Source organism: Lepidochelys olivacea (genome assembly GCF_965140295.1).
Source record: "Lepidochelys olivacea isolate rLepOli2 genome assembly, chromosome: 10".
In the NCBI taxonomy this organism is placed as follows: Eukaryota; Metazoa; Chordata; order Testudines; family Cheloniidae; genus Lepidochelys; species Lepidochelys olivacea.
This window is the reverse complement of record NC_140420.1, coordinates 76,161,165-76,188,426: the sequence shown is the minus strand read 5'-3', so window position 1 is coordinate 76,188,426 and position 27,262 is coordinate 76,161,165. Positions and strand designations below refer to the sequence as shown.

The window sequence follows — 27,262 nt, the reverse complement described above, 5'->3', positions numbered from 1 at the left end:
TTGGAAATTTGAAAAAAAATAAGCAAAAATGAATTACAAATATTTCTAGTAGCAGGCTAAAGAGTCTCTCTCCCCAGCAGAGGCTGACAGAGAGAATGGAAAAAAAAATAATGCTGATATGTGTGGCAAGTTTCTTTTGCCCTAAAATAGATACTAATTTAGATCTATAGCTGTAAGCGAAACAATAATCAATCTAGCATTTGATGCTTGGTAATGGATATGATTTTGAGAGAGGTGGGCCTTTGTGTATGCTCAGTAGTGGATCTCCAAGAGAGTCTTGAGTGTGAATAGTGTTCTTGGTTTATATTTGACTAAGAGCATTTCCAAGCTCTGTTCATGCACTCCCTTGGATAAGGGCCGATTGCATCACCTCGGTTAACTTTTGCACTGCTTTCTCTCATGCTCTGTCTCTGCACTGTGCTTTTTTAATTTGTCAAGCTAACAGGTAAATGGAGAGAAAGGGAATTTATCTTCTGAAAGACATTTTAAGTTGCTGCCATTTGTCTAAAGCACCTACTTCATCCTCTTCAGTAAAATAATTATGATGATGTTCATTAGTTCTTCTAATGCTCGTGTCTAAATGTGCTGAAATCAGATTACCCTATTTTTTTCTCCTATCAGCCACTTATGAAAGTCAAACATTTGTAATGATGATATTGGCTTTTTTGGAAGACTCGCTACTCTGCTGATGCTTTTAAATGAAGTATCTCCAGATGAATGCAACTTGGTGTTCCTTGTCCAGACAAATCTTGTGCTGCTAAGCACTTTAGGTTTTGTAAACATTTCCCCCGCTTCATTTTGTATTGCTCCAAGTCATGTGTTTTGAATGGTTCTTTCCTCACCCCACCCCAATCCCCTCTCTCTTCAAGAAAAGATTTTAGTGTTTCTAGCTATTGTTACAGTTCTGTCTTATTTCTTTGACTGCACATCCTTGAGCTTAAAAAAAAATTCAGCAGCAATTGGCAAGTGGTGCAATAAAAAATGAAGTCTCTGAATGTATTGGAGCCAGCCTTTAGCTTTGCTTTCTCATGCTGTGTTTTTTTTTATCTTACATTGCTCTATGACTGAGATGCTACAACTTTAAGTGTTCTTGCTGTCTGATCTTGCAACTCTTACTCCCAAAATAATCCCATTGACTTCAAGTGACAATAAAGGTTGTTCATGTGAATAATAAGGCTTGCAGGCCTGTCCATCTAAAATTAAACCTATTTGCCCTTTGTGTAGATCCTGTGCCAACCCTAACATTGAGAAATGAACCAGCTGCTCACCTGGAACTTCAGCTAATTATTTTAAATACAGTCTGCTCTCATGTAGTTTTTTTTTTCTTTTCTTTTTTTCTTCAAGGAGCCCTGAGGTTTGCACGTACCATAGGCTCTGGGAAGGGCATTTTTGTGGGTAATACAGCATATAATCCTGGGGCCTTAGTGATAGTTACTAAATGACTAATCTGTGTATCTAGTTTAACAGTTACAGTAAAGGAGCCTTAAAATTACACCTGTCCTGCGGAAAGATTTTTTTCATGAAATCCATGTTAATCAATAGAGTTTACCTTCCTGTGCAGGAGATTTGCTGCAGGACAGGTGGAATTTTAAAGCTACAGATCTGTATTTGCAACATCAGATGTGTTAGAAACCAGGTCAGTATGAATTTTCCACATCCGCTGACAGTGGCAAAACTAAGAGGTTCCTGAGCTTTTTCTGTGGCAACACACAGTACTTTATGTTGCCTTTGCAAAGTGACTGGCAGCCCCTTGGGTCACACATATCCAAAGTACACAGTCTCCTGCTCAGTTACCAAGAGGTCAAGGGATGCTTAAAAATGTTGCATTTTTAACCTTTGAAACTGAAGTCTCGTGACTGGTCTTTGCAGTATTACTGAGAACAGATGGCAAACAGCTCCACAGACATAATTCTTACTTGTAATTCATTCCTGTGAAGTTCTACAAACAGCTTCACAAAATCTCAGAGAATGCCTCCATGTTTTTTGCTGTGTTACAACATCAAGCCAAATTAAATAAAAATTCCATTTTGTATCATTCAGATTCCCTTGGTGTCACGTGATGTTTTTGTAAAGATTGCCTTGCAGCAGTTTCAGATAAGTGCACGTTTGGTAGCAATTTAAGGCCTGTGTCCTTTAAGTAATGCTTATTAGTACGTAACAGATGCTGTTTAGAAACATTATGCCTTTAATAGGCTCTGCTTTTAGACTGTATGTTCTCTTTTTCAAGGCAGACTGGAGATCAGCAAGCTTGGAGGTATGCTGTCGTTTATGCAAAGCCTAAGTCAATTTTCTGCTCTGAAATCAAGCCATGTGTTTTTCCTTGTTTTTTCCATTCTGGTCATAACTATTTTGCTGTGTTTTTTCCCCACATCAGATCTTTGGCTGTTTGTCAAGGCACTACAATCAAAACCTTTTGCATTTTTAACCACCAGAAGTGGTCCTTTTAGATGAGTCTGTGGAAACCAAATTTAAAGAACCTCATATTTGATGTCAAGTGCACAGACAGCACAGAGCGAAACCATTCCCACCAGCCCCTTTAAAAAAAAAAATACTGTGGTGGTTTTGGCACAGTTTCAAAGACATCGAACAGCTGACACAAAAGCACAGGAAAACAATAGAGATATTTACACATTTCATTCCACTACATGCAGCTGTTCATTGAAGCAAGAAATTCAGGACAGGCTCAGAGAGCTATGATATAGGTAGCACAGGTATTCACTTTCATATAATAAAAATTGACAGCATCAAAATGTCCGGATGACTGTAAGGCATGGAAAAACATTGGGGAAGAATGTTTCTTTTCCTTCCCTCTCCTGCTCAAATTAAATGCATTTTAATTTTGAAAGGAATCTAGTTTAAAGATTGATTCTTGCGAGTAATTTGGAGTGGAGGGTGTTCAACACCACCTATGAGGTATTTGGTAACTTACATGATCGAGGCATTCGATTATAAATTCTTTGAACCAGGCATGTGTTAAGCCTGATTTTTCAAAGGGGCTGAGCATCCAACACTCAGCTGAAATGACTGGGGAGTTGAGATTGCTTGGTACCACTGAAAATCTGGCTTATTGCCTCTTTCGTATCTGTATTGCTCCATGGCACTGTATGAATAATGATAGTAATGAGGAACTGCATTGAATGTAATGTCAACTGCTAGCCCCAATCTCAGCTAGCAAGCAAGGAAGGGTGGCTCTGCAGTAATTTTAAATGCTACGTGGCTTTAAAATATGGATTGGTATTTTTTGTTTTTGTTTTTTTCAAATATTTTTGAGTGGTGATCTTTCTAGCATCTCCCTTATGGACAAAAGCATCTCCAAACTGGACTGCTTTCCAAACTCAGATGTCAATTCCTGTCTTCCTGCTTTTTCCTTTTCATCACTATGGGAGGATTTGTCTTCTTCTTGTCTCTTCAGGTGTAGGTTTTGTCCTTCAGCCTCCTTTCTTTCTTCCATCTATCTTATCTGTCTGTGATGGTAAAGGACTGAGCCTCTCTCATGCTCTCTGTCCAGAAAATCTTTCAGTTATACATTCCATTATTTCCCAACTCACCCCCCCATCCCTTTTTTAGTTTATACTCTGAGAGCCAGACACCAGTAACACCATTGTACATTTGGAGTACCACCCTTTACTTCAGGAGTGTAACTGAGATAAGAGTATGGCCCTGAGAATTTTCCACACATTCCTGGGCTCTGTGGGAGGCAGTAGATATTAAGGACCCAATTCTCACTGTGCTTATATAGGGGTATATTGAGGGTGTCACCCTGTCTGGAGCAGTTCACGAATGTGAATACCAACCTCAGGTCAGAGTGTCAAAAAGCAGGGCAGACACCCCTAAATGGTTGTATGTTCCACAATAAGATTTGACCAACTCAGTAACAAATTTGAACCCCTGAAGAGCTATAACAGTCTTATGATGGAGTTACAGACAATCACCTTGGGCATTCTAAGCTATGTTGCCACCCAGGAAAGTGGGACTTAGTGATAGTTGGTTGTTATCCACCAAAGATCACAAAAGATTCAGGTTGTTTTCAGTCCCAAGAAACCAGTCACTTACTTCCAGTCAGGGCTGGCTCTAGGCACCAGCAAACCAAGCATGTGCTTGGGACTGCACATTTCAAGGGGCGGCATTCCGGCCACCTTTTTTTTTGCTTGGGCAGTTGCGCTCTCGGAGCTTGGGATGGCGAATTTTTTACTTGGGGCAGCAAAAAACCTAGAGCTGGTCCTGCCCCTGGCCAATTTGTATCTCAGATCTCATACCAAAGACAATGCAGGTAGCCAATCCTATAGTAACATAACTATGGATTTATTAATGAGGAAAAAGAAACGAGAGAGTTATTTACATGTTAAAGCTGGCAAACATATATACACAAATGAGTTATAGTTGATGGTTGCAAAAGGTGACAGAGTTGTAGCAATCTGTCAGCACTGAATGTCTTTTAGGGCCAGAGTTGTTGCTAGCCCATTGGGGGCCCTAAGCAGGAATATTTTTGCCCCTCTTCCCCAACACTGACAGCCAGAGCCCTGCCACCCGGGGCTGAAGTCGTGGAGGTCACGTAAAATCACTGAATCTGTGACTGACTCCTAGCCTTAATAATAATAAAAAGTGAATGGGAGCCCCCTTGAGCTGCTTGGGGCCCTAAGCAATTGCTTAGTCTGCTTATGCCTAGTGCAGGCTCTGTTTAGGGCTAACCCAGGTTGACCCTGGGGATCTCTGCTTCTGTTTAGTGGCTTTGGCTCTGTGAGAGTCCAAACAGCAAAAGAGATGACAAATTTTCCTGTTCACTATCTTTATTTTCTTCTTCCAGAATTCAAGCTGACGGGACAATCTCTTTTGCACATAGCCTCTTCATGGGTGTGAAAGGGCAATTAACAAAGACTTTATTTTGTGATGTCCCACAATGACCCATTTAGTTTTGATAGCCTTCTTAACGAGCAGGAGATAATCCTTTCTGACAGGTTGACAGTTTCAGGGCAAACATTTTTTATAGTTATAAAGCAAAAACTTAAATATTATCTTATAGCATGTGATATAGATATTATAAGTGAGATTAATGCATGCAGCAATTTACAAGCATTTCATAGAGTCTAAACACATGGTTATAAGTCCAATACCCATCTTAACCATACTAACACCCAGGTGAAACGGACTGCTTTCCAGAAGTGAATTTGTCAGTGCTCAGCTGAGGCCTAAAGCCTTGGCAAGAGCTGGTTTGCCAGCGTGACAGAGGCTAGTCCCACAGAAGTCAATGGAGTTTCACTGCTGTAAGTCTGGTGTGAGGGAGAAAAAATGCTTTATAGTTACTACCTTGGATGCTGCTACTTTTCAGGCCTGCATCTCCTTTGACCCACTCTGAGATATCTCTCTCCCCCCACCTTATTCTGCACCCCTCCCCCGCTCTCCATCTTACATCTCTAAACTCTTTGCAAAGAGAGTGAAATGTTCAGTCACTCTTTGCTGCTACACTATAGCTGTATGTGGTAACACTTCCATAGTTTAAGGGTGTGTCAACATTTTTATTTATAAATCCTGTTTTCTGAGGCATAATACCTCAGCCTTTTTCAATTACTTCAGAGTGGAACTTTGTACAAAGCTTGTCAGTTCAGATATTGGGTTTTATGTGATATGACAGGAGGTAGCATGCTTACACAAATGGATTTCGATTTGTGCTGTGAGTTGGGTGTGGTTTTTGTGTTTTTCTTTTTTAAATGTAGCACTGCTGCAAAGAATGGTTTGAAGAAAAATAGATGCAGCTGGAATATTCATGGTAAAACGTACAGGGGGCTGGGACAGTGCACGTTAACTTTAAGATCGAATAAGCTCCTGTCTTAGTCCTATCATTTTATACCCAGATTCCTAGAGTTTAATATTTAAATTTAAAATACTATGAAACTCAGGAGTAAATATGTTGTTGTAGATGCAGTTTTTCTTACAAAGGAGGAAAAAATAGTTAGTTTGAATTAAAATTGATTAAATATTAATTCTGTTTCACAAGCTTCTGATCACTCTTGTAAATTCTAGGAAATAAAATGCTTGATATACAGGGCCTGATTCTCTGAGGTGCTGCGTGCACTCAGATTCCACTGATATCAATGAGAATTGAAGGTGCGTAGCACCTCATGGATCAGGTCCATCTATCCTTTGCCTATGTCCATTTGCACCTCTGCTAGGCATAACCTTTCTAGGCAGTAGCAAAATCCTTTGAACATGAATGGGCTCCCTGATACCATAGCCTCCTGTGTTTGGGATGCATAACCCTTATCTAGTCCATTTGTTGAACTGATACAATGGGGGCAGTTGCTTAAATAGAACTCATCTATTTAAACCGTCCAGCCACTTAATCAGAAATTGGATTATAATTATTTACTGCCAGAGCACTTTCACTTACTGAATTTCACAGAGCAATGCCTTTTAGACAGAAACTCATATTTTGTTTGCCCTCCTGAAGTACTCTTCATTGTCAAAATGCTAATGGAAAATAGTACAGGGATGGTATTACATAAAAATCCATTAAAACCAATAAACATTTTTTCTGTAAGTTCCCAGGTTATCCTGTGACAAATGGGTGAAAAGTAATGCAGTGTGAAAGAACACTGTTCCTGTTAATGATGTACAGCATGTGGTTAAGGGCTGCCATGCCATGTTGGACAGATATCACACCACAGTATTTATCCACCAGCTCTATTGCTCATTGTTACGGTGTTACTGGAGGTTTCATTTACACTAGAACTTGGGTTTTTGACATGTAGTTGCTCAATTAAATTCAGGATATGAGAGTCAGGTTCTGCATGTACTCCCGGTAACATGCCAAGGACCTCTTCCTTCCTTTGAAAGGTTAAACAAATATGGTAGCCTAATGATAACCACATGCTTAGAACTGTTCAAGCTCAATTAAAGCAATGAATAAGACTTGGTACATGGTACCCAGTGCTGCTGTTTAAACACAGTGCTTCTGCTCCTGTGAGAGGTTAATGGCAAGGCACAGTATTCATATGTGCATCGTTTAGAAGAGCAAAAAAGTCACTTCTCTCTGGAACCTAGGAAGGGTCACATTATTGCAGCCACAGTATGGATATTAGAGAGAGACAAGTGGGTGGCAATAACACTGCATATAGTATAGATAGGACAGTCTATAGAGGGGAGGGAAGAGGGCTCTTTATAGTATATATTAATATTACTGTACTCCTATGCCTTTGTATATAGCACTTTTAATCCAAAGATCTGCAAGTGTTCTACAGGCATTAATAGATTAAGCCTGTAATGAGGTAGGTATTACATGCATTTAAACTATAGGCAATAGGCATTTAAACGATTGGCTGAGGTCACACATCCAGCCAGTGTCAGGAATAGAACCCTGATGTCCTGATTCCCAGTCCCCTGTTCTAATCACAGGACTATTCCCTCCTAAATATTAATGTGATGTACATAATCTTTTCTGTGTCAGTTCACCTAAATTTATGTGCATATTTAACCATCACAGATACCTGGACAAATGATTAGTTCACAAGAAAAGAGAATGAAGCTGCAAAGTGGTTTGTGTTAAGAACAATAAGTTTAAAATACTTTTATGCCCAAGGATATAAGGACTCCTGATACTGACAGGGAAACTTAAAATAAATCTCCTGTATATTGTGGATTTCTGCATATATCTCACCCTGATTGTTTATTGCTGATCACATTAGCATAAAAATAAGACTCCCCCCTCTTCTTTTGAAAGCAACACAGTAGAACCTCAGAGTTACGAACAGCTCAGGGATAGAGATTGTAACTCTGAATAAAATGTTATGGTTCTTCTTTCAAAAGTTTACAACTGAACATTGACTTCATACAGCTTTGAAACTTTACTGTTCAGAAGAAAAATGCTGCTTTTAACCATCTTAATTTAAATGAAACAAGCACAGAAACAGTTTCCTTACCTTGTCAAATCTTTTTTGTAAACTTTCCCTTTTTTTAGTAGTTTACATTTAACACAGTACTGTACTGTATTTGCTTTTTTTATTTGTCTCTGCTGCTGATTGTGTACTTCTGCTTCCAGATGAGGTGTGTGATTGACTGGTCAGTTTGCAACTTCTGGTGTTCGTAACTCTGAGGTTCTACTGTATTGCCATCCCCAAGAGTTCAAAAATAGTTAGGTCCCCCCCCCCCCCAAATGATACTGTCTTAAAAATTGTAAGCTTTAAAAAATAATAAATGTTGGGTTCTTTTTATTTGCTTTTCGTTTCTGAGCCGTTAAGACTCACATTTTCAAGCTTTTCTCTTTCATGTGTATGTGTGAGAGAAAATGAATGATATTGGAGTGTGTGTGTGTGTACGTTCACATATTGATAGTTTTTACTCTCAGTAATGTAAACGTTCCTTGATTACTAAGGGCACTTTTTAATTGTGCAGTTCTTAATAAATGCATATAGTATAGTTCTCTACAACCTGTTTGCAGAAGGAGTAACAGCAATCACAGGGGACATGATTAATTACTTAGTACAGTACAAGAAGTACTTGTGGCACCTTAGAGACTAACCAATTTATTTGAGCATGAAAATATGGAACGCTTCATGAATTTGCGTGTCATCCAAATTCGTGAAGCGTTCCATATTTCATGCTCAAATAAATTGGTTAGTCTCTAAGGTGCCACAAGTACTCCTTTTCTTTTTGCGAATACAGACTAACATGGCTGTTACTCTGAAACTTAGTACAGTACACTGATTTTTAATTCTTTATCTACACTAAGGCTGGTGTTTGTTTGCTTTTCAATTATACTGCAACAAACAGTCTTCTGAAATACTACTGCATCAAACAGGTATAATGCTTGAAATGCTCCATTCAACAAATAAAGCTTTCTTAGGAGTACGATCAGTATTTAAGGTATCTTAATTAGCTCTTTGATATGTCTGAAGCTGAAACAATTTTATTACCAACTTGTTAAGGAAACCAGGTTGTGGATACAGTAATAGATTGCTCTAACTGAAGATAAGGCAGGTGTTTTTTATGTGATAGTTAAAAGATATATTGGATTAATGCTCATGCAGAAAAAGGTGATATTGACAATATGTACTAACTTTTAGATAAAACTAGCATCAGGTTTTGTAACAGAAAGATCCAGCTAATCGGCAGAGTAATTAGTAACTATGCAGTGATAAATTAACAAAATTAGTGTATAAAAACATGAGATCCCGTAAACTGAATAAACTAGAGTAATTAAAGAGCTCTTGAAAAGGGTGGTTTAATACTGCTGCAACATTATCTTCATGTGATGGGGTTATAAATAATATAAAATTACTATTTAAATTATCTGTGCTAGGAATCAGGATTAAGCTGCATAATGTTACCATCACTTTTCTCTGATTGTGCAAGTTAGACTGAATCCTTATAACCATTGTATTGATTGTGGGGATTTGGTTTACCTTCAGTATAATAACTACTTATAGTTTCATTTGTGGAATTTCACATACATGAGGGTGCAGCATGTGTTTTCTGTTGTGCTGAGAAGAATAAATTATTTTGGCTACGGAAAACTATTTCCTGCTTACTTCAACCCATGCAGTGAAATTCTTTTTGGTTCAGTAGTGATGAGGTCTGTGTTTAATGTACAAAACATCACAATTTTAGTTCAAGATGAAAAATAATCTCCCATCCTACAAGTGACTAGAGCTATGGCTTTAAAAATAGATCTTACGCATGTTATCATTTCTCATCTAGAAACCTATGTTATGATCTGTTTTAGATCCCAGGTGAAGTGAGTTTAGCTGCAGTTTTCCCTCCGAGAGAGGTATTTGTTCACTTCACAAAACCACCACATAATTCAGCACAGTTAACTATTTCTGTTCTGGAAAAAACCAAAGCTGGAATAGCAAGGGTATGTATTGGGAGGAGGGGTGCTGCAGGAGAGAACTGGGGTTCAAGACTGAAACAGGATAGTTTAGCAAAAAGAAAAGGAGTACTTGTGGCACCTTAGAGAGTAACAAATTTATTTGAGCATAAGCTTCCGTGAGCTACAGCTCACTTCATCGGATGCTGTAGCTCATGAAAGCTTATGCTCAAATAAATTTGTTAGTCTCCAAGGTGCCACAAGTACTCCTTTTCTTTTTGCGAATACAGACTAACACGGCTGCTACTCTGAAACCAGGATAGTTTAGGTTATTTGGCAGAGCTATATGGGATTCCAGGCAGCAGTAACAAGGAGTGCTGCATGTCAGGTTTTAAGGAGCATTGTCAGAGCAGTATGTGAGAAGCTTATGCAGTGCCTGCTTGCTTTATATTCATGTCTAACTATTACTTTTCATTTTAAGGATCAAATCCTCAGCTGGTGTGAATCAGTGGCGCTTCATTGACGGGAGCGGAGACACAGTGATTTACACCAGCTGGGAAGCCGGCTCAGACTTTTTTATGAGAACAAAAAGTGCAACAAAATGAAATTACCACTTTTTTGTTTTTAGTTTAAAATGTGACTTTGTCTATTTGTTTCCAAAGTAGCCATGTATGCTCAAAACAAAAATCTGAATGCCAATATAGCTTTATATCTTTGTAATCAAAAGATTATCTATATTTTTTTATTTCCCCCCTTTTTTTAAAAAGAAACAAAAAAGCGCAGTTGCCATGTAAAAGGTCAAGGCTGATACCTACCTGTAAGCTCTTGTTGATACTGTTGTTGTAGAATCTATGTGATGTCATGACCTTGTTTACCAGCTTTGGCTATTTAAGATGGCAGCCCCTTTCAGCTCTGCAGAATTGCTAAGGCTGGAATGTCTGGAATCCCTCTAATGCAGTAGGCCTCCCGTTCTAAATTTACTCTCCTTATGGTTATATGGTACCTCCTCTGTGGCTGCAGCCGGGAGGCCCCCTTTTTATGACTCTTTTTTTCCCCTTTGGCTGGTAACCCTTTGTGTGCATTGCCTGTTTAAAAAACATTCAGCTTTGGTTAGCACAGTGTACTCTTTTGTTGTTGCTGCTGCTGCATAGGATCAAATTCTGTCATGAAATCCTGTAATTTAAATTTGTTTTATAAAGCTGTCCTTGGAACTTAAAGATCTCAGTCTCCTGAGCTGCCGAAAGGGGCCTCAAGCCCAAGGCATCCACAGGAAAACATTGCTTTAAAAGGAAAGCAGCAAAGTTAGACTCTTCTGAAACTGGCAATTAGATTTTTAAAATCTTGATTGATTCCTCTTACTTTAGCCAGCAGTAATTATTTGCTGTGAATAAAATGCATAATAATAATTATTATTAATAATAATAATACTTAGGACTATGCAGCTCTTTTACAGTTGTGCATTTGAAAGTACTTTATAAAGTAAGGTAAGTGTGATTTCCCCCACCATTACACCCCTGGGAAGATTGAGGCTCACAGAGGTTAAAGTGAAAACCCAGACTAACCCGATGGCTTCTCCTCTACCTGCATTTGGCAACTAGACTTCCAAACTTTTAAGATGGGATTTTCAGAAGTGCCTAAGTGAATTAGGGGCACAAGTCCCGTTGACTTTCAGAGGAACATGTACTGATTCCCGCTGGTGCTTTTGAAAATTGCAACCTAAAGCGAAGAGGGAGTTGAACAGACTAACTGAACAAATTATTTATTTGAGGGGAAAAAAAGGGACTCATCTAGAGGGCTGTAATGATAAGATGTTGACCAGCATTAGTACTTAATGCTTCCATTTTTGGCTTGTGTCATTATTTGATTACGTAACTCTCCAGATGATCACTTTTAACTTACAATACAGACCTACTAGGTACTGGAAAAGGTAGTGTAACTTAAAGATACTAGGTGTTTTCTCTGTGAGGAAGAAGGCAAAATCGTGTTTGTTTATTAAGTAGCAGGATATAGCATTGTGAGTGCTGTGTTTATCAGCTGCATATTTTGGAAGGCCCAATATCTTGCTTTATGTGTCGTCAGCACACATCCGGTAAAATTAAATCCTTATGTACAGATTTTTTTTAAAAGTAATTGAAAACAATCATACAGGACATTCCTGTATTTAAAAATAACTTACCAGAGCATTTAATAATAATCCTTCATTTTGTTTTTAACATACTACATGTCCTGTTTTCCTTATATGGATTGTTATTGCAAAGTACATATGTGGGAGCCCACTACAGCAAGCCTTCTTTCTGCAAATTGCTGGTTAGGATTTTTATAATGTGAATTGACTTCACAATGTTGGAGAGCATCTTCCTTTGTTTCTTAGATACAAACGTGACAAAATACATTTACACATCAGCCTTTAGAGATTTACTGTTCAGCATTCTGACTACATAGCTCTGCTATCAAACTTCAGGATGTAAGCTGATCGCTTGCAAAGGCCAGGAGTGAGTTTTTAACCACCCTTGTATAGCAATGAACATCAATGAATTATGGGTTTTTGTTTCTTACATTATTTTTAAGAAATTGGGTATTGACCACTGCCAGAGTCAGGATACTGGACTTGATGAACTAATAGTTTGATCTGAGACATCAGATCCTATGTTCTTATTTTTATAGGGAAAACATTATTTTTCTATCATACTTATATAGTCCCCATTAGGGTAGTATTTGATTGCCTAACACAGGACTGGCTCTAGGCACCAGCAAAGCAAGCACATGATTGGGGTGGCACAATTCCAGGGGTGGCGTTCCTGCCTTTTATTTTTTTGCTTGGGCGGCATTCCAGCCACCCCCCCTTTTTTTTTTTTTGCTTGGGCAGTTGCGCTCTCGGAGTTTGGGGCGGCAAAAAACCTAGAAGTGGCCCTGGCCTAACAATTGGTAATATATTTATCCTCATGTTTGAAGAGGAGGACCTGAAGCCACACAATGCACAGTCAACCTGTGGAACTTCTTGCCAGGGAATGATGTGAAGGCCAGGACTATAACAGGGTTCAAAAAAGAACTAGATAAATTCATGGAGGATAGGTCCATCAATGGCTGTTAGCCAAGATGGGCAGGGATGGTGTCCCTTGCCTCTGTTTGCCAGAAGCTGGGAGTGGGCAGCAGGGGATAGATCACGTTGCCTGTTCTGTTCATTTCCTTTGTGGCACCTGGCATTAGCCACTGTTGGAAGACAGGATACTGGGCAAGATGGATGTTTGGTTTGACCTAGTATAGTCGTTCTTATGCTTGTCTACACCAGGATTTTTTTGCGGACTGTGTTTTTGCACGTACGCTTTTGTGGATTAATTTATCCAAAATAATTAAAGCCAGATGGGTGGACACAATCTGCTTCCCTCTGAATCAGTGCATCTACACAGGGTTGTTTTTTTTTTTTTTTTTTTTAAAGAACTCTTCTAAAGCTCCTTTTCTTTGTTGCGGCATTGAAACTTATCTTGGGAGTGATCCCTCCCATCATTTGCTTTGCTATATGTTGTGTAGCTTGGCACTCTGGCAGCTGCTCTTCAGGAGGTACTGGACCAGCATGTCTCTCCAGATCTCAAGGGAATCCATGAGTCCATGCAGATGCTTGAGGCACGGCTGCTGTAATGCTGAGAAGGGTACAAGACGCCAGGCATGTACAATTGCAAATGGGTCACTTCTAGCTACACCTAGTATTTAAACAGGAAGGTGACATCTGATCAACATGACTCCAGAGTAGTAGCAGGCACACAAAGACACAAGTAGATCCAGGTGTGAAGCAATGTAGTGTGGGATAGCAGTGGGAGGACTGCCAGTGGCAGAAGTTACGCTGAAAGACAGATGTATCCACACACACCTTTTTCTGCACTAACTCATCCTGAAGTGAACTAACCTACTTTCAAAGTGGGTGAGCCAATTTACAACAAATGACCGGTTAGTTTGACGTATGAATTGGTTGCGAGGAATTTTACTAAAAAAACACAGGTGAATGTTTGCTCCAGGGTGGTAGACAAGACCTCAGTGCCTTGTCCAAGGTCACTCAGGAAGTCTTTGCCAGAGCAGGGAGTTGAACCCAGGTTGCCCAAATCTCAGGCAGTGTTCTAACTACTAGACCATCCTTCCACATATTCCTTAGTGTATGCTTTCTTACTAACTATGTAATTGTTATTTCACTTTATCCTCCTAAATGGGAACTGCCATATGGGAGCATATCATTGTCAAAAAGAAGGGGGATTCAAGGCTAAGACCCACTTCCCCTAAACGTAGCTTTGTGGTGGAACTGTTTTTTATATTCATTTTGGGTTTGCAGCAGTTGCAGATGGAGTTAGTCAATGGTGAGCCCCTTAACCTGGGAATATTGCCCTCTCGTGGTGGGAGACTTCATAAAACTACTGATCCATCTCACAGGATATTCAGTCTCCAAGAATTGCCCAATGGATCTAGTTAATTATACTATATTATAAAAGGGAGCAATTGTTTCCTGATCCCCTGCAGGCAGTGGGTTAACACCTTGATGTGTGGAATTTTATATCCTTGTAATAACTGGCATCTAAGATGGTGTGAAAATTAATATTCTTATTCATATATATCGATTGTATACTACTAACCTATATGTTTAAGTAATATCTTGCAGCAGTGAGGCCCATGAGTTAAAATATATTGCATAAAAAGATAGTAATTATTATGGGAATGCCTCTGAGAGTAAATATTTTACTTTTTCTCTGGATTATATTCATCATTATGAATATGACCAATAGAAATGACTCTACAGAAAGAGTGGTGCTGTAATTGTACACAGCAGACCATAGACTGACTTGTAAAAGGCCTTCCAAAAATGGCAAAAGCACCAAAGAGGTATTTCCCCCTGTTTTATTTTTAGATAAGCATTAACAATCAGGGGCTGCATTTTTAAGAAAATCACTTTGATCTGTGCTCTCCCACTCTAAGTTGAGCAGGAGGCTGAATTATCTGCAGACATTTAACAAAGTCCCTGTTGAGCTGAAAGGCAGCAAATGTGGGCTGATACTGCCATGGTTCTGTCCTGCAAAAATGAGCTTAAATAACATCAGAAGATAGATGCAATTTTATTCTCTTATCATTTTAGGCCGTGATTCTACAAAAGGCTATTGGGGTGCATAAGGGTCCATCCACGCAGATCCTTTTGCAGGTTCAGGGTTTTACAATGTATGTAGCTACTTTCATTACAAAAGAAATGACCTTGTGTATTATTTTATCCATAGGACACCTTTATCCAGTAGATATTTTAGCAAGTAATCCTGAGGTTATCCAAGAAGCAGCTGAGGCCTACTATGAAAAACTTTTGCAGCAAGCTTCATCATCTCCTGAGTTTTTTTCCATTCCTGGTGAAGAGAAGGTAATATAATTACATTCCCAAGTAGAAAGTGTATTTAGATATTGATGAAAGGCAATTTCAAGTGCAGTGGCCAGAATCTGTTTGAGTATATCTAGGTTAGTGTGGCAAGGATAAAAATCACTTAAAGTTTCAGATTCAATCAATCAGACTGTAAATATTTTACCCTCATAGACTAGAGATAAACTCAAATCAAAAGACTAGATCTGAAAACCACCAAAATTTGAAGTCCAAATCTGAATTTTGTGTCTGGACCTTACCTCCATATTGGGATTGAATTTGGAGGATGTCTAGGACTGGATCCAAAATCTTCAGCTCTTGGCCCATCTTGTGCTATTCAGGCTAGTTTAAATGATGCAGTGAATTTCCTTACTGTTGTAGAGATTTGTTCTTTCTATTAAAAAGAACAGGGGTACTTGTGGCACCTTAGAGACTAACAAATTTATTTGAGCATAAGCTTTCGTGAGCTACAGCTCACTTCATTGGATGCATGCAGTGTAAAATACAGTGGGGAGATTTTATATACACAGAGAACATGAAACAATGAGTGTTACCATACACACCGTAACAAGAGTGATCAGGTAAGGTGAGCTATTACCAGCAGGAGGGGTGCGGGGGGAGGGGCGGGGAACCTTTTGTAGTGATAATCAAGATGGGGCATTTCCAGCAGTTGACAAGAACGTCTGAGGAACAGTGGGGGCGGGGGGGGGAAATAAACATGGGGAAATAGTTTTACTTTGTGTAATGATCCATCCACTCCCAGTCTTTATTCAAGCCTAAGTTAATTGTATCCAATTTGCAAATTAATTCCAATTCAGCAGTCTCTCGTTGGAGTCTGTGTTTGAAGTTTTTTTGTTGAAGAATTGCCATTTTTAGGTCTGTAATCAAGTGACCAGAGAGATTGAAGTGTTCTCCGACTGGTTTTTGAATGTTATAATTCTTGACGTCTGATTTGTGTCCATTTATTCTTTTACTTAGAGACTGTCCAGTTTGACCAATGTACATGGCAGAGGGGCATTCCTGGCACATGATGGCATATGTCACATTGGTAGATGTGCAGGTGAATGAGCCTCTGATAGTGTGGCTGATGTGATTAGGCCCTATGATGGTGTCCCCTGAATAGATATGAGGACACAGTTGGCAAGGGGCTTTGTTGCAAAGATAGGTTCCTGGGTTAGTGGTTTTGTTGTGTGGTGTGTGGTTGCTGGTGAGTATTTGCTTCAGGTTGGGGGGCTGTCTGTAAGCAAGGACTGGCCTGTCTCCAAGATCTGTGAGAGTGATGGGTCGTCCTTCAGGATAGGTTGTAGATCTTCGATGATGCGTTGGAGAGGGTTTAGTTGGGTGCTGAAGGTGATGGTTAGTGGCGTTTTGTTATTTTCTTTGTAGTAGGTAACTTCTGGGTACTCTTCTGGCTCTGTCAATCTGTTTGTTCCCTTCAGCAGGTGGGTATTGTAGTTGTAAGAATGCTTGATAGAGATCTTGTAGGTGTTTGTGTCTGAAGGGTTGGAGCAAATGCGGTTGTATTGTAGAGCTTGGCTGTAGACAATGGATCGTGTGGTGTGGTCTGGATGAAAGCTGGAGGCATGTAGGTAAGCATAGCGCTCAGTAGGTTTCTGGTATAGGGTGGTGTTTATGTGACCATCGCTTATTAGCACCATAGTGTCCACGAAGTAGATCTCTTGTGTGGACTGGTCCAGGCTGAGGTTGATGGTGGGATGGAAATTGTTGAAATCATGGTGGAATTCCTCAAGGGCTTTTTTTCCATGGGTCCAGATGATGAAGATTTCATCAATGTAGCACAAGTAGAGTATGGGCATTAGGGGACGAGAGCTGAGGAAGCGTTGTTCTAAGTCAGCCATAAAAATGTTGACATACTGTGGGGCCATGCGGGTACCCATAGCAGTGCCGCTGACTCTTTCTATTGTGAGTCAGCAATAAACACAATGAAATTTTCTAATATGTGCTCTTTCACACCAGCTCTGATCTGAAATGGTTGACAGACTGAATAAAAACTCTTCAGTGATAGAGCTGCAGGGACCAATCCTGCATTGGCCGAGAGATGGGCAGGATATGACTAGATAGGTCTTTTTCATTTCTAACTTCAATCATTGTATGAAACCTTTCAGTACGTGGGCCCTTTTCTATGCAATGAAAGTTTCTGTTGGACCAGCTGTGTTTATAGCATTACACAGTGCTGAAGCAATGCCACTCAGTTGAAATAACAGTTTGTGTGGAATATGGTGGCTTCTAAACAGTTTTGGAAAATATTTTATAGTCATTTCTAGAAAAAGTCAGTTCATGTGGGTGGAGTAACTTTCATATTGTCTGAGAAGTAGGGGTGACACGTCTTATAGTATTCTTTCAATGCCCTCTAGTGGACCAAGATCATAACCGCCTGTAAGGTTAAATACAAAAGGGCTGTTACACTGTCCTTAGCTCAACCTGTCATGCAGGGATGCCATGTTACCAGCCCATCTGGTGTTCAGTTCGGGGGCGGGGGGCTTAGAACACTAAGCAATGCTGCATCTCCACAATAGCTAGAGCTAAAGAATGGAGTTTTGGCTTCAAGTCTGAAGTATCTTGATTTTATGGCTTGTAGTGAGACCTTAAATATAACTTCAGACTTAATTTTGTATTTAATTTTGTTCTTGTCTAATCTGCACATGCAGAACAATACAATTACCAAAGGGCATAAGTAACAAGAATTTTCTAGCTGTTTCCTATAAACTGTAATAAATGCTTCAATGAATGCTGATATTTTATAAATCAAAAATAAATCAAAAGATAAGAATTTATCTCCCTCCAAGAAGACCGCAGATATCCGAGCTAACAACCTCTATTACCCCGACTCTGGGAAAACGTACATCTAAGAATTTAGGGATGAAGATTGCTGTGATGGACTAGTCCCTATTTAGTCTGACTAGTCCCTGAGCCTTTTGCTTCTGTAGATCTAGGTTAAAACCTGTCTCAGGTGATGGGGCCAATGGGCCATCTAGTTCTTTAATGCATATTAGATTGTTGTCATCCCATTTACTCAGACCACTGTACAGCGTGTCATGGTTGGCAGTCTTTGCTCAAGAGGATTATTGCAGGTCAGGGTGGAAGTGCATTGGCAGAGTTCTGTGTAGGGAAAGCTGGTCCAGCTATGCCAGATTCGTGCTTGTGCTGCTTGTCTCTCACTTTCATGAGTGCTAAATTAACTCACAAATCAAAACAGTAGGATTTGTCATAAAAACAGCACCTGACTTTTACTCGAGGAGGTTCTCACAGGTGCCACTGTGATGTCAGTGATGATGTATTTGCAGCATGCAAAGAAAGAGATCTAATCAAGAGAAGATACTAAGATTTCTCAGGAAGGTCATATGCTGTATGCAGCGTTACATTTCCTCAGTAGCTCAGTGGAGGAACAAATATACTTGACCCTAGTGTTCTGACATTTATGAAATGGTGAACGCTGTTTCCAGGTGCAAGTTGTTACTTTGAATAGTCCACCTTGCTTACATTTAGTGCTTCTGTATGTGCTTCTGATAATTGAAATGCTTTTTTGCCAGCTCTACAGCTTAAAACAGCTAAATGCCTATTTTTAGGTTAAACTTGAAGATTCCTGTATGTGTTTCCTTCCTGTGTACCGAGAAGACCCAAAATATAAAATTTTGGTGTTAACAGATCCACAGGATAAAGAAAGAGGTGAGATTTGTGTCAATATATTTTGAAAATGGAATTATTATACTTTTTGTCTGTCTTAAACAATGCTCGGTGGATGTAAGCAGATTTCTAGAACAACAGTACTTTAACTCCATGCCATGTTTTGAACATGAAGTAGATTTAGCTAATATGTAAAGCAAATGTTTTAAAAGGCCATCTGTGCAGGCAGTCTAGTAGCTAGAGCGGGAGATTGGCAGTCAGGTCTCTGGGTTCTGTTCCCAGTTCAGCTGCTGATTAGAAGACTAGCCTTGGGTAAATCTCTCTTCCTCTCTCTCTGCATTGGTACAGTGGGGATAATCATACATTTCTATCTCACAGGGATGTTGTGAAACTTAATTAATTAATGTTTGGCTTGAGCTTTGATATCCTTGAAAGATAGGACATATAGAAGTGCAAAAAAATCTGATATGTTATGATAGATTGTAGCTTACTAACATTCCTGTATTTTGTATTTTTCCTTTGTGGTAGCCACCTCCTCAGTCCTAGGTTTAATTGGCCTGTTTTTCTGGACTGCCTTGTGAGAGGTAAATCCAGATGTGCAGTCAGGAACTGAATTAAACTCATTTTATTGGCAGATCTCCAGCAGTCTGCTTTATGCTCTGTGCCAGTCTATGCACTACTTACTACTAGTAATGCTGGAGTTTTTCTTATTACAGCCATATGGTGACCTTAAATGGACATCCTTGCAGTTACTATTCGTAGAAATGTGTGCTTACTGGCATTTCTATTCCACAGGTCGTTGGCTGGGTTATCACCAGGTCCTAGAGATTTGGGTTATGATTGCATCTTAGTTTTTTTGTCCACCCATCAAGGATCACTGCTCTACACAGTGTGTGTGTCCCTGGTTTCTTTCTGTTTAACTCCATCAGTCAATAGACTGTGTGGCCAGAACCCTGTCTGGGATTTACAACACTGAAAATAAATTGCAAGCTATGATGCCATAGTCTTCAGCAGGGATTGAATCCAAGTCATTTAGCACCAAAAGCACAGGCTTCTACTGCTTGAACTAAAAGAGCTCTTTGAGCTGCTGGAAAACAGGAGGTTATATAGTCTTGGGAGAAGCTACTAGAAAGAAACTCCAGGCCAATGTATTAAATACTACCCCCAGTGGATAAGCTTCTCCCAACTGTCTAAGATCCACAAGAGTTCAAGTCCTATCTGGGGAGGCAAACTTTTATTTAACCCTTCTTTAATATATATAAGGGTATAAGGGTCTAATATGTATCAGGAAGTCAGAAAATGTTAAACTAAGGTGTCTTTTGCTCACTCCAAACTCTGTTTGGAACTCACACCACTCTACGATCTGTGCTTTGGACTCTATCTCTTAGTCCCTCTTCTCCCACAATACAGCAATAGCTAAAAACACCACTGCAATTCAAAGTGCCTTTTATTTCTGAAGGTATAAGCTATACATTTTCAATAGAAGAGATTTGCAGCCAATATTATTGTTATAAGAAATATTACAAAGAAAGACAAGCTGGAGTTCTGGGTCCAGTCCGTAATGTGTCAGATAACTGTCCTATGCGATGTTAAAACATGAACTTTATACTGTGCTCTGTTATCAGACACTGGTTCAGTTGGCTGACTCAGACCCCATCGCAGCTAAACAACTGGAACCTGGAAGTCTTTTCTCATGAACAAAAAATAGATTAAACTCACCTGCGGCTGGTTTTACATTGTACTTCAGAACAGCCTCCCATTCCATGTGCTCTCCCATGCTGGACTGATAATTCACTAACTGGCTGTAATTCAGTCAGAAGAAGGAGAGAAACTTCCTGGCACACAGACACAGCCAAAGAACTTTATGGTTCCTTTAAAGCTACAGATCATTTCCTGACAGTGGTTTACACATCAGTATTAACATTTGCATTAATGGAATATCAGCACTGATACCATTTACGAGGGGGGAGGGGGAGGGCGGGAACCCTCTACCTACTGCAGGCCAAATTCTGAGTGTAATTGCAGTTGTGCATCTCTAGCAACTTGACTTCAAATGGGAGTAACTGAGAACAGTGATGAGGCAGATTGATTTGTTCAGGAAGGGGGATGCATAGGTATAATAATGCATAACGATATCTAAAAAGGGATCATGAAGAATCATTGACTATATACAGGTGGAAGAAATAGAGTGCATACAGCATGAATATGTAGTAACATAGTCCAGTAGTAATAGAAACACTATGAATTAATGAGATCTGTGTACACAAAGAAACAAGGTCTATCGCCACGTCAAACCCATGAGTTCTGGAGACTAAACTTCCTAATAGTTATTTACAATAAATGCTTAAACTTAGCAGAATAGGGACTTCTCTGTGTAGTAAGCAGCAGGAGGACTTTAAATCTCATGTGTCGGAGTTGATTCTATAAGTTTCTTGCATACCTTGGGTCTGATCCTGTAGTTCCACTGGAATCAACAAGACTGCTCATTTAAGTAAGTGCTACATAATCTGGTTTTTAATAGTACTCTTTAAATATGAATTTAATAGGACTTTACTTGACGTTCTCTCTCTGTGGTTTACATACTGAAAACACATGGCAAACCTCGATATATTTTAAAAATGTTTCCTATTTATACCAAACTTTATTTTTTTCTTTATAAAGGATGCACTATAATACATATCCATAAGCTCTGTGAAGTCACCCTATAGATCCTTTCTTGTATACAGAAGCATTTTAACTGTTATTTTCCAAATGCTTTTCCAGGTAGCGGATTATTTTTGTCAGCTTTTGATTTCTCCCGGTATAAAACCTGCCATAACCCCACATGTTTAAAACCCCATGTTTTAACTGCCATAACCCCACATGTCCATTTTTTGTAAATTGGTGTTTTAATAAATGTAAAGTTTAGTGCTTATTTCATTATTGTGTTTTATATTCATATGATCATTTGAGTGGTTTGATTTGAATGAGCCATGACCGTTTTGTAACATTCAGCCTAAATAGTTAGCCTTTCAGTGTACTTCATAGTCAGCTTTGCTAAATGCCATACATTTGACATCACTCTGAAGTTTCCCTTAGTCTTTAATATTATTACAGTATGGTAATGATATGTGACAGGGTGCAGGGATTTAGATTCCAATCTCTATGTCTAAACAAGATCTGAAGTGGATGGTATGCAGTGGAGAGAAATATTTGGGTTGCTGTTCCACAGAACGTCACTCTCGGTCTTTATTTGGGTTGGAGATGTTTGTTTGTTTATGATGGGCTGTGTGTTACCATGAACATTTTTCTGAGAATGTAAATTGTGTTGCAAGGGCTACTAGAGCATCGTATGGGTGATTTAATATCTTTACAACCCTAAATTAACAAACACACTATTGTGTATATTTCTAAATACTCAATGTGCTGTCCCTGCTGGAAATATTTTTCAGTGAGCATGATTTCTAGTAACTGTAGATGCCACAGAACATTTATCATAGGATAGTCACAACATATCACTGGGGAAAAAATTAATTGTAGTGGGAAAACATAATCTGGTTGCAGGGAATCTATTCCTGGCATTTATCTGGTCCCCATTACTAGTATCTCAGTGCCTCACTATCTTTAATATATTAACCATGAGAGCACCCCTGTGAGGTAGAGAAGTACTGTTAGACTTAGCTTACTGAGAATGGAGGCAGAGAGAAACTAAAAGACTTGCCACAGGTCACACAGGAAGTGTGCGGAACAGAACCCTGCTCTCCCAAATCCCAGCCGAGCACCCTAAGCCACTGAGTCACCTTTCTTGTTCAAAGTGGCAGTATGACAAAAATGAATGGCAAGTATCTTGAAGTCCTGTGCACACCATAAAACACCAAAATATTTCCAGGAATAAATAGAATAATAATGGTAAGAGCTGTGGAATGTCTAGCTCAGATATTGTAATAAACAGTGCAAAAATGCCTCTTTTAAAAAAAACAGTCGTGTTGGCTTCAAATTAGATTGGAGTCCCTGCTTCCCTGGGGTCTCAGAAATGTATGTTTGAGTTCTGATTCAGGGGAGGAGTGGGGGAAAAGAAACCCCATGCTGGATGTAGCTTGAATTTTCTTGCTTTTCTCTGTATTTGGGTGCTGATTGGGCATCTGATTCAAAGAGATAAAATGGAAGACTTGTAGAAGAATGTAGCAACATTTGGCCAGAGTACAGTAGGAGGTGAAAATTAAATGCAGGCCTGTGTGTGGGGAAAAATTCTTCTTCTCCTTGCTAATCAATAGAAGAGGTTGCACAATCACGGTCACTGCTTTTTTAGACCTTGTTCAGGTCAACGTTGTTAAGCAGAATCATGCCCAATACCTGCAACAGCAACAAAAGAAAAAAATGCCGGTGGATCTGATATTTCACATACTCTCCACTTTCCATGAACCATAGATCCGGTAGTGGAGTGTCTGATCATCCCTTTTGTCCTCTACTCATCAAATGTCAGTTTTGAGAAGAGCTATAAAACAGGGAAAGGATGAGATCAAGGAGAACTTGATCTTCTGAAACTTACCTGTATTCAAAATGGTTTCCACAAAATTGTTTGCAAGATGAGGTTGAGAGTGTGTGGAAACATCCATAGGTTAAACTGTGAACTGGATGTTTACTTTAAAAATGAAAAGGAGTACTAGTGGCACCTGGAGACTAACCAATTTATTTGAGCATAAGCTTTCGTGAGCTACAGCTCACTTCATCGGATGCATGAATGAAGTGAGCTGTAGCTCACGAAAGCTTATGCTCAAATAAATTGGTTAGTCTCTAAGGTGCCACTAGTATGCCTTTTCTTTTTGCGAATACAGACTAACACGGCTGCTACTCTGAAACCTACTTTAAAAATGATAATTTTAGAAGAAAGTACATACATTCGCATAGAATTTGGGGAAGTGTTTTTCTTTAAGGAAGGCATCTGTGTATACAAACTAGCCCAAGTAATATGATGTGACAGTTGCTATGTCAACTAGTGTATTCCACCCCGCAGCCCCTTAAATTATTGAATAGCACAGTAAATGTTCCATAAAAGTCAAGTAGTTCCTCGCAATGTGTTTATGCACCTCCCTATTTTCATCAAAGTTTTTTCATGCTTTTCTGATCATCACACTGTGTGTTTAGTGTGAGGGGTGAGGGTGGGGGTATAGGTTTCTTGCCAAATCCCTTTTGGGGTTAACCTCATGCAGCTGCCGATGAAGTCAATGTTTGGCCCATTATATCCCTTTGTCTGACTCTGCTTTCTTTGGTAGTTGCATGTTTCATGGATATGTAATGGAGCAGTGCTGCTTGCACTGGAAAGTGGGGTGAAGGGATTGAGGGAACAGATTGAATCCATCATAGGAAGTGTATGAAACCTCTATGCCAGTAAGTGCAATTAATATTTAATTAATTGGAGCTGGTGTTATAAACAGGCATCTGCAGTTGCTCCTTTCTTGTTAAACTCAAGGCACAAAGTGTAACACGTTTTGGCATGTACCTTAATAATTTATTCAAAATAGAGGTTAACTAAGCAATAACCCTGGACTGAAAGCCCACTGGGAGCTAGTAAAGCTTGAAGCAAAAAAGAGAAACTAACCTATGCACATTAGAAACATTTGTATAACCTGGGGCTAAAACAGGTAAATGATAACACTCACATTAAAGCCTTTTCACTGTAAATTTGTCCTTGATTGGGTGGATGGTTCTTCACTCCCTGGTGCTTGTCCCTGGTAGGATGATTTGGGACATGATTAAAGCTACGTTTTAGTCACAGGTATTTTCAGGTCACGGGCAGTAAACAAAAATTCACGGCCCATGACCTGTCCATGACTTGTAGTAAAAATACCCGTGACTAAAATTTGGGGGAGGGGGCTTCCCCAGGGCCCTGGAGGTGCTGTGGGAGGGCGGGTCTGGGGGGGTGGAAACCAGTGCAGCTTAGGGCCCAGGACCCCCGCTGGTGCTGGCAGGGCAGGGTTGGCAGGGCCTGCAGATTCCCTACCTGGCTCCGTGCGTCCTCTCCCCCAGCAGCAACAGCAGCAGACAACTCAGTTTGGATGTGGGGAGGGGGCAGGGAGTTGGGGCAAGGGACAGGGTGAGGCAGGCTCTGGGCAGCACTTACCTGGGGGGCTTCCCGGAACTGGCGACATCTCCCCTTGCTCAGTTCCATCCTAGGCGGAGGTGTGACCAGGCAGCTCTGCACGCTGCCTCTGCCTGCAGGCACCGCCTCTGCAGCTCCCTTTGGCCGCGGTTCCTGGACTATGGGAGCTGCAGGGGCTAGCAGCTGAGTGAGAGAGATGTTGCTGCTTCTGGGGGGGCCCCCAGGTAAGTACCGCCCAGAGCCTGCAGCACCCCATCTGGTGCCCCAATCCTCTGCCCCCTCCCACACCCAAACTTTGCTGCTGAGGGTGGAAGGAGGGCACAGGAGCCCGAGATTGCCCCAGCAGTTGTCAGTGCAACTGGTGCACTGCCCTGAGCCAGGCGTGCCGGCCATTGCAGAAGTCATGGAGGTCATGGAAAGTCACAGAATCCGTGATTTCCGTGACAAACTTGCAGCCTTACTGATGATCCAGTGGTTAGATTTGAAACCTACATTCAGTTTCCTGCTGAAAAATCAGGCCACTTTTATGTAGGTATCTAACTTCAGGCAACCAGCTTTCCAAATGTTTATCTTCCTTTTACTCTCACCGGTGAATTTGCCAGACAGTGGTCTTTGCAGCAAGTATTTTGAGTTAATGTGTCCCCGTTTCTTCTTTTAGTTTTGGCAATTTACCTTAACCAGTCCTGGTGGCCCATTGAAGATATAGTGAAGACTGCTGATTCCTCTAGAGAAGGGCTTATACAGGTACAGACAAATACCTTTGTTGTGAAGCATTCCAACTGTGATAACCGTACAGTGCTCTGTGTGTTTGGATTTGTCTTTCATCATATTATATATCTTTTGTGCTTTATATTGTATACTCTTTGTGGGCCTGGTCTCCCTACTGTCCAGTGCCACCCCAACTTCCTGAATAAATATTAATTTTCCATGTCCTATTCATGGGTCTTCTGTTGGTTATTCTCTCTCTCTCTCTCTCTCTCTCCATTTTTTTCAAGGTTGCCCCCTTTAGCAGATAAAAAAGCAATCCGATAAACTGAATTATTGCATTAACAATAACCCTACACATTACTTGCTGCTTGATTGACCATCTGTTGTGAAGATCAGTCTTCTTACCCTATGGCACAGTGTCTTATCTAGCCATTTACAAAGCTTTCTGCCTTATGTTTTTTAGATTGTATTTATTTTATTGAGCTGTTCTCATTTAATGGTGGATTTTTTATTTTATTCCTTCTTCAACTAAACACCTTTGGTCTGATGCAACAATCCTGTTTTGGGAGAATAGATGGAGAGATGTTACCGACTTTTAGTTTAATCTGTTCACAGCTGCTGAGAAGTCAGTTGCTTAGTGTATATAGAATTTGCATTGCCATGTGGCAAACAAGTTTGTCTTTCTTTATTCCCGTTTCCCACCCACCCCTCTGTCTCCCAGTTGGGTGCTTCCTTACTCCTTTCTTGTGCCATTCTTTCCCTGATTCTGTGACATTTTTAATCATGCAGGGTTTAATTCATCCCTCCCTATAGGCAGCCTGATTTAATAGTTTTTGCATAGGGAACTAAGGGGGGAGGTTTGGGGAGTAAACCCATCCCCCAACCTGCAGGTAGGCTTTTGGACAGTACTACTGGCTCTACACAGGTGTTTCTCAAGCTTCTTCTTTAGCAATGGAGGATGAAAAAAGTATTTTGGCTCCTTGATCCCTTTTAACATGTTTTGGGTAATTTTGTCTCAGGTATATGTTGTTTACTGTGACATGCAATATTGACACATTTCGGTCAATAGGGACAGGGCGGCATAGGTATTCTCCTTTTAGTACACTTTCAAGTGTGGATAGTCCAGGACACCCCAGTTCTATCTCCAGCTAAGCCACTGGTTCACTCAGACCATGGGCAAATCACTTCACCTCCCTGTGCCTCAGTTTTCTCATCTGTGAAAGTGTACTCTGCAGGGGCATTGGCAAGCTTTTTAAATGGAGGGTGATATCTCAGGGCAATTATTATTACTTCTTCTTAAACCATGTTTAGTCTTGAGAAAAGAAGACTGAAGGGGGGAACCTAATAACAGATACCTTAAGGACTGTTGTGAAGAGGGTAGTGATCAGTTATTCTCCGTGGCCACTGAAGTGGGAACAAGAAGTAATGGACTTAATCTGAAGCAAGGGAGTGTTAGGTTAGCTATTAGGAAAATCTTTACTATAAGGGTAGTTAAGCTATGGAATGAGTTTCCAAGGGAGATTGTGGAATCCCCATCATTGAAGGTTTTTAAGAACTGGTTGGACTGGTTTACTTGGTCCTGCCTCAGCGGGGGGCTGGACTTGATGACTTCTTGATGTCCCTTCAAGCCCTACCATTCTATGATTTGAAC

General features: G+C 40.1%; 1 protein-coding gene across 5 annotated transcripts in view; it reads left to right on the top strand.

Moving 5' to 3' along the window:
* Positions 1–27,262, top strand: part of LOC311527965 (protein FAM169B-like) — a 51,356-nt gene that overhangs the window by 2,546 nt on the left and 21,548 nt on the right. For 4 of the 5 annotated variants that reach the window (XM_084642476.1, XM_084642474.1, XM_084642475.1 and 1 more), the window contains exons 2-4: positions 15,049–15,182; positions 18,767–18,866; positions 25,562–25,647. In XM_084642476.1, coding sequence (XP_084498602.1) covers positions 18,788–18,866; positions 25,562–25,647 — 165 coding nt within the window. In that variant the 5' untranslated portion in view covers positions 15,049–15,182; positions 18,767–18,787. Of the gene's footprint in view, positions 1–13,354; positions 13,461–15,048; positions 15,183–18,766; positions 18,867–25,561; positions 25,648–27,262 lie in introns of those variants that run through there. The other variant, XM_084642477.1, reaches the window with a different exon arrangement.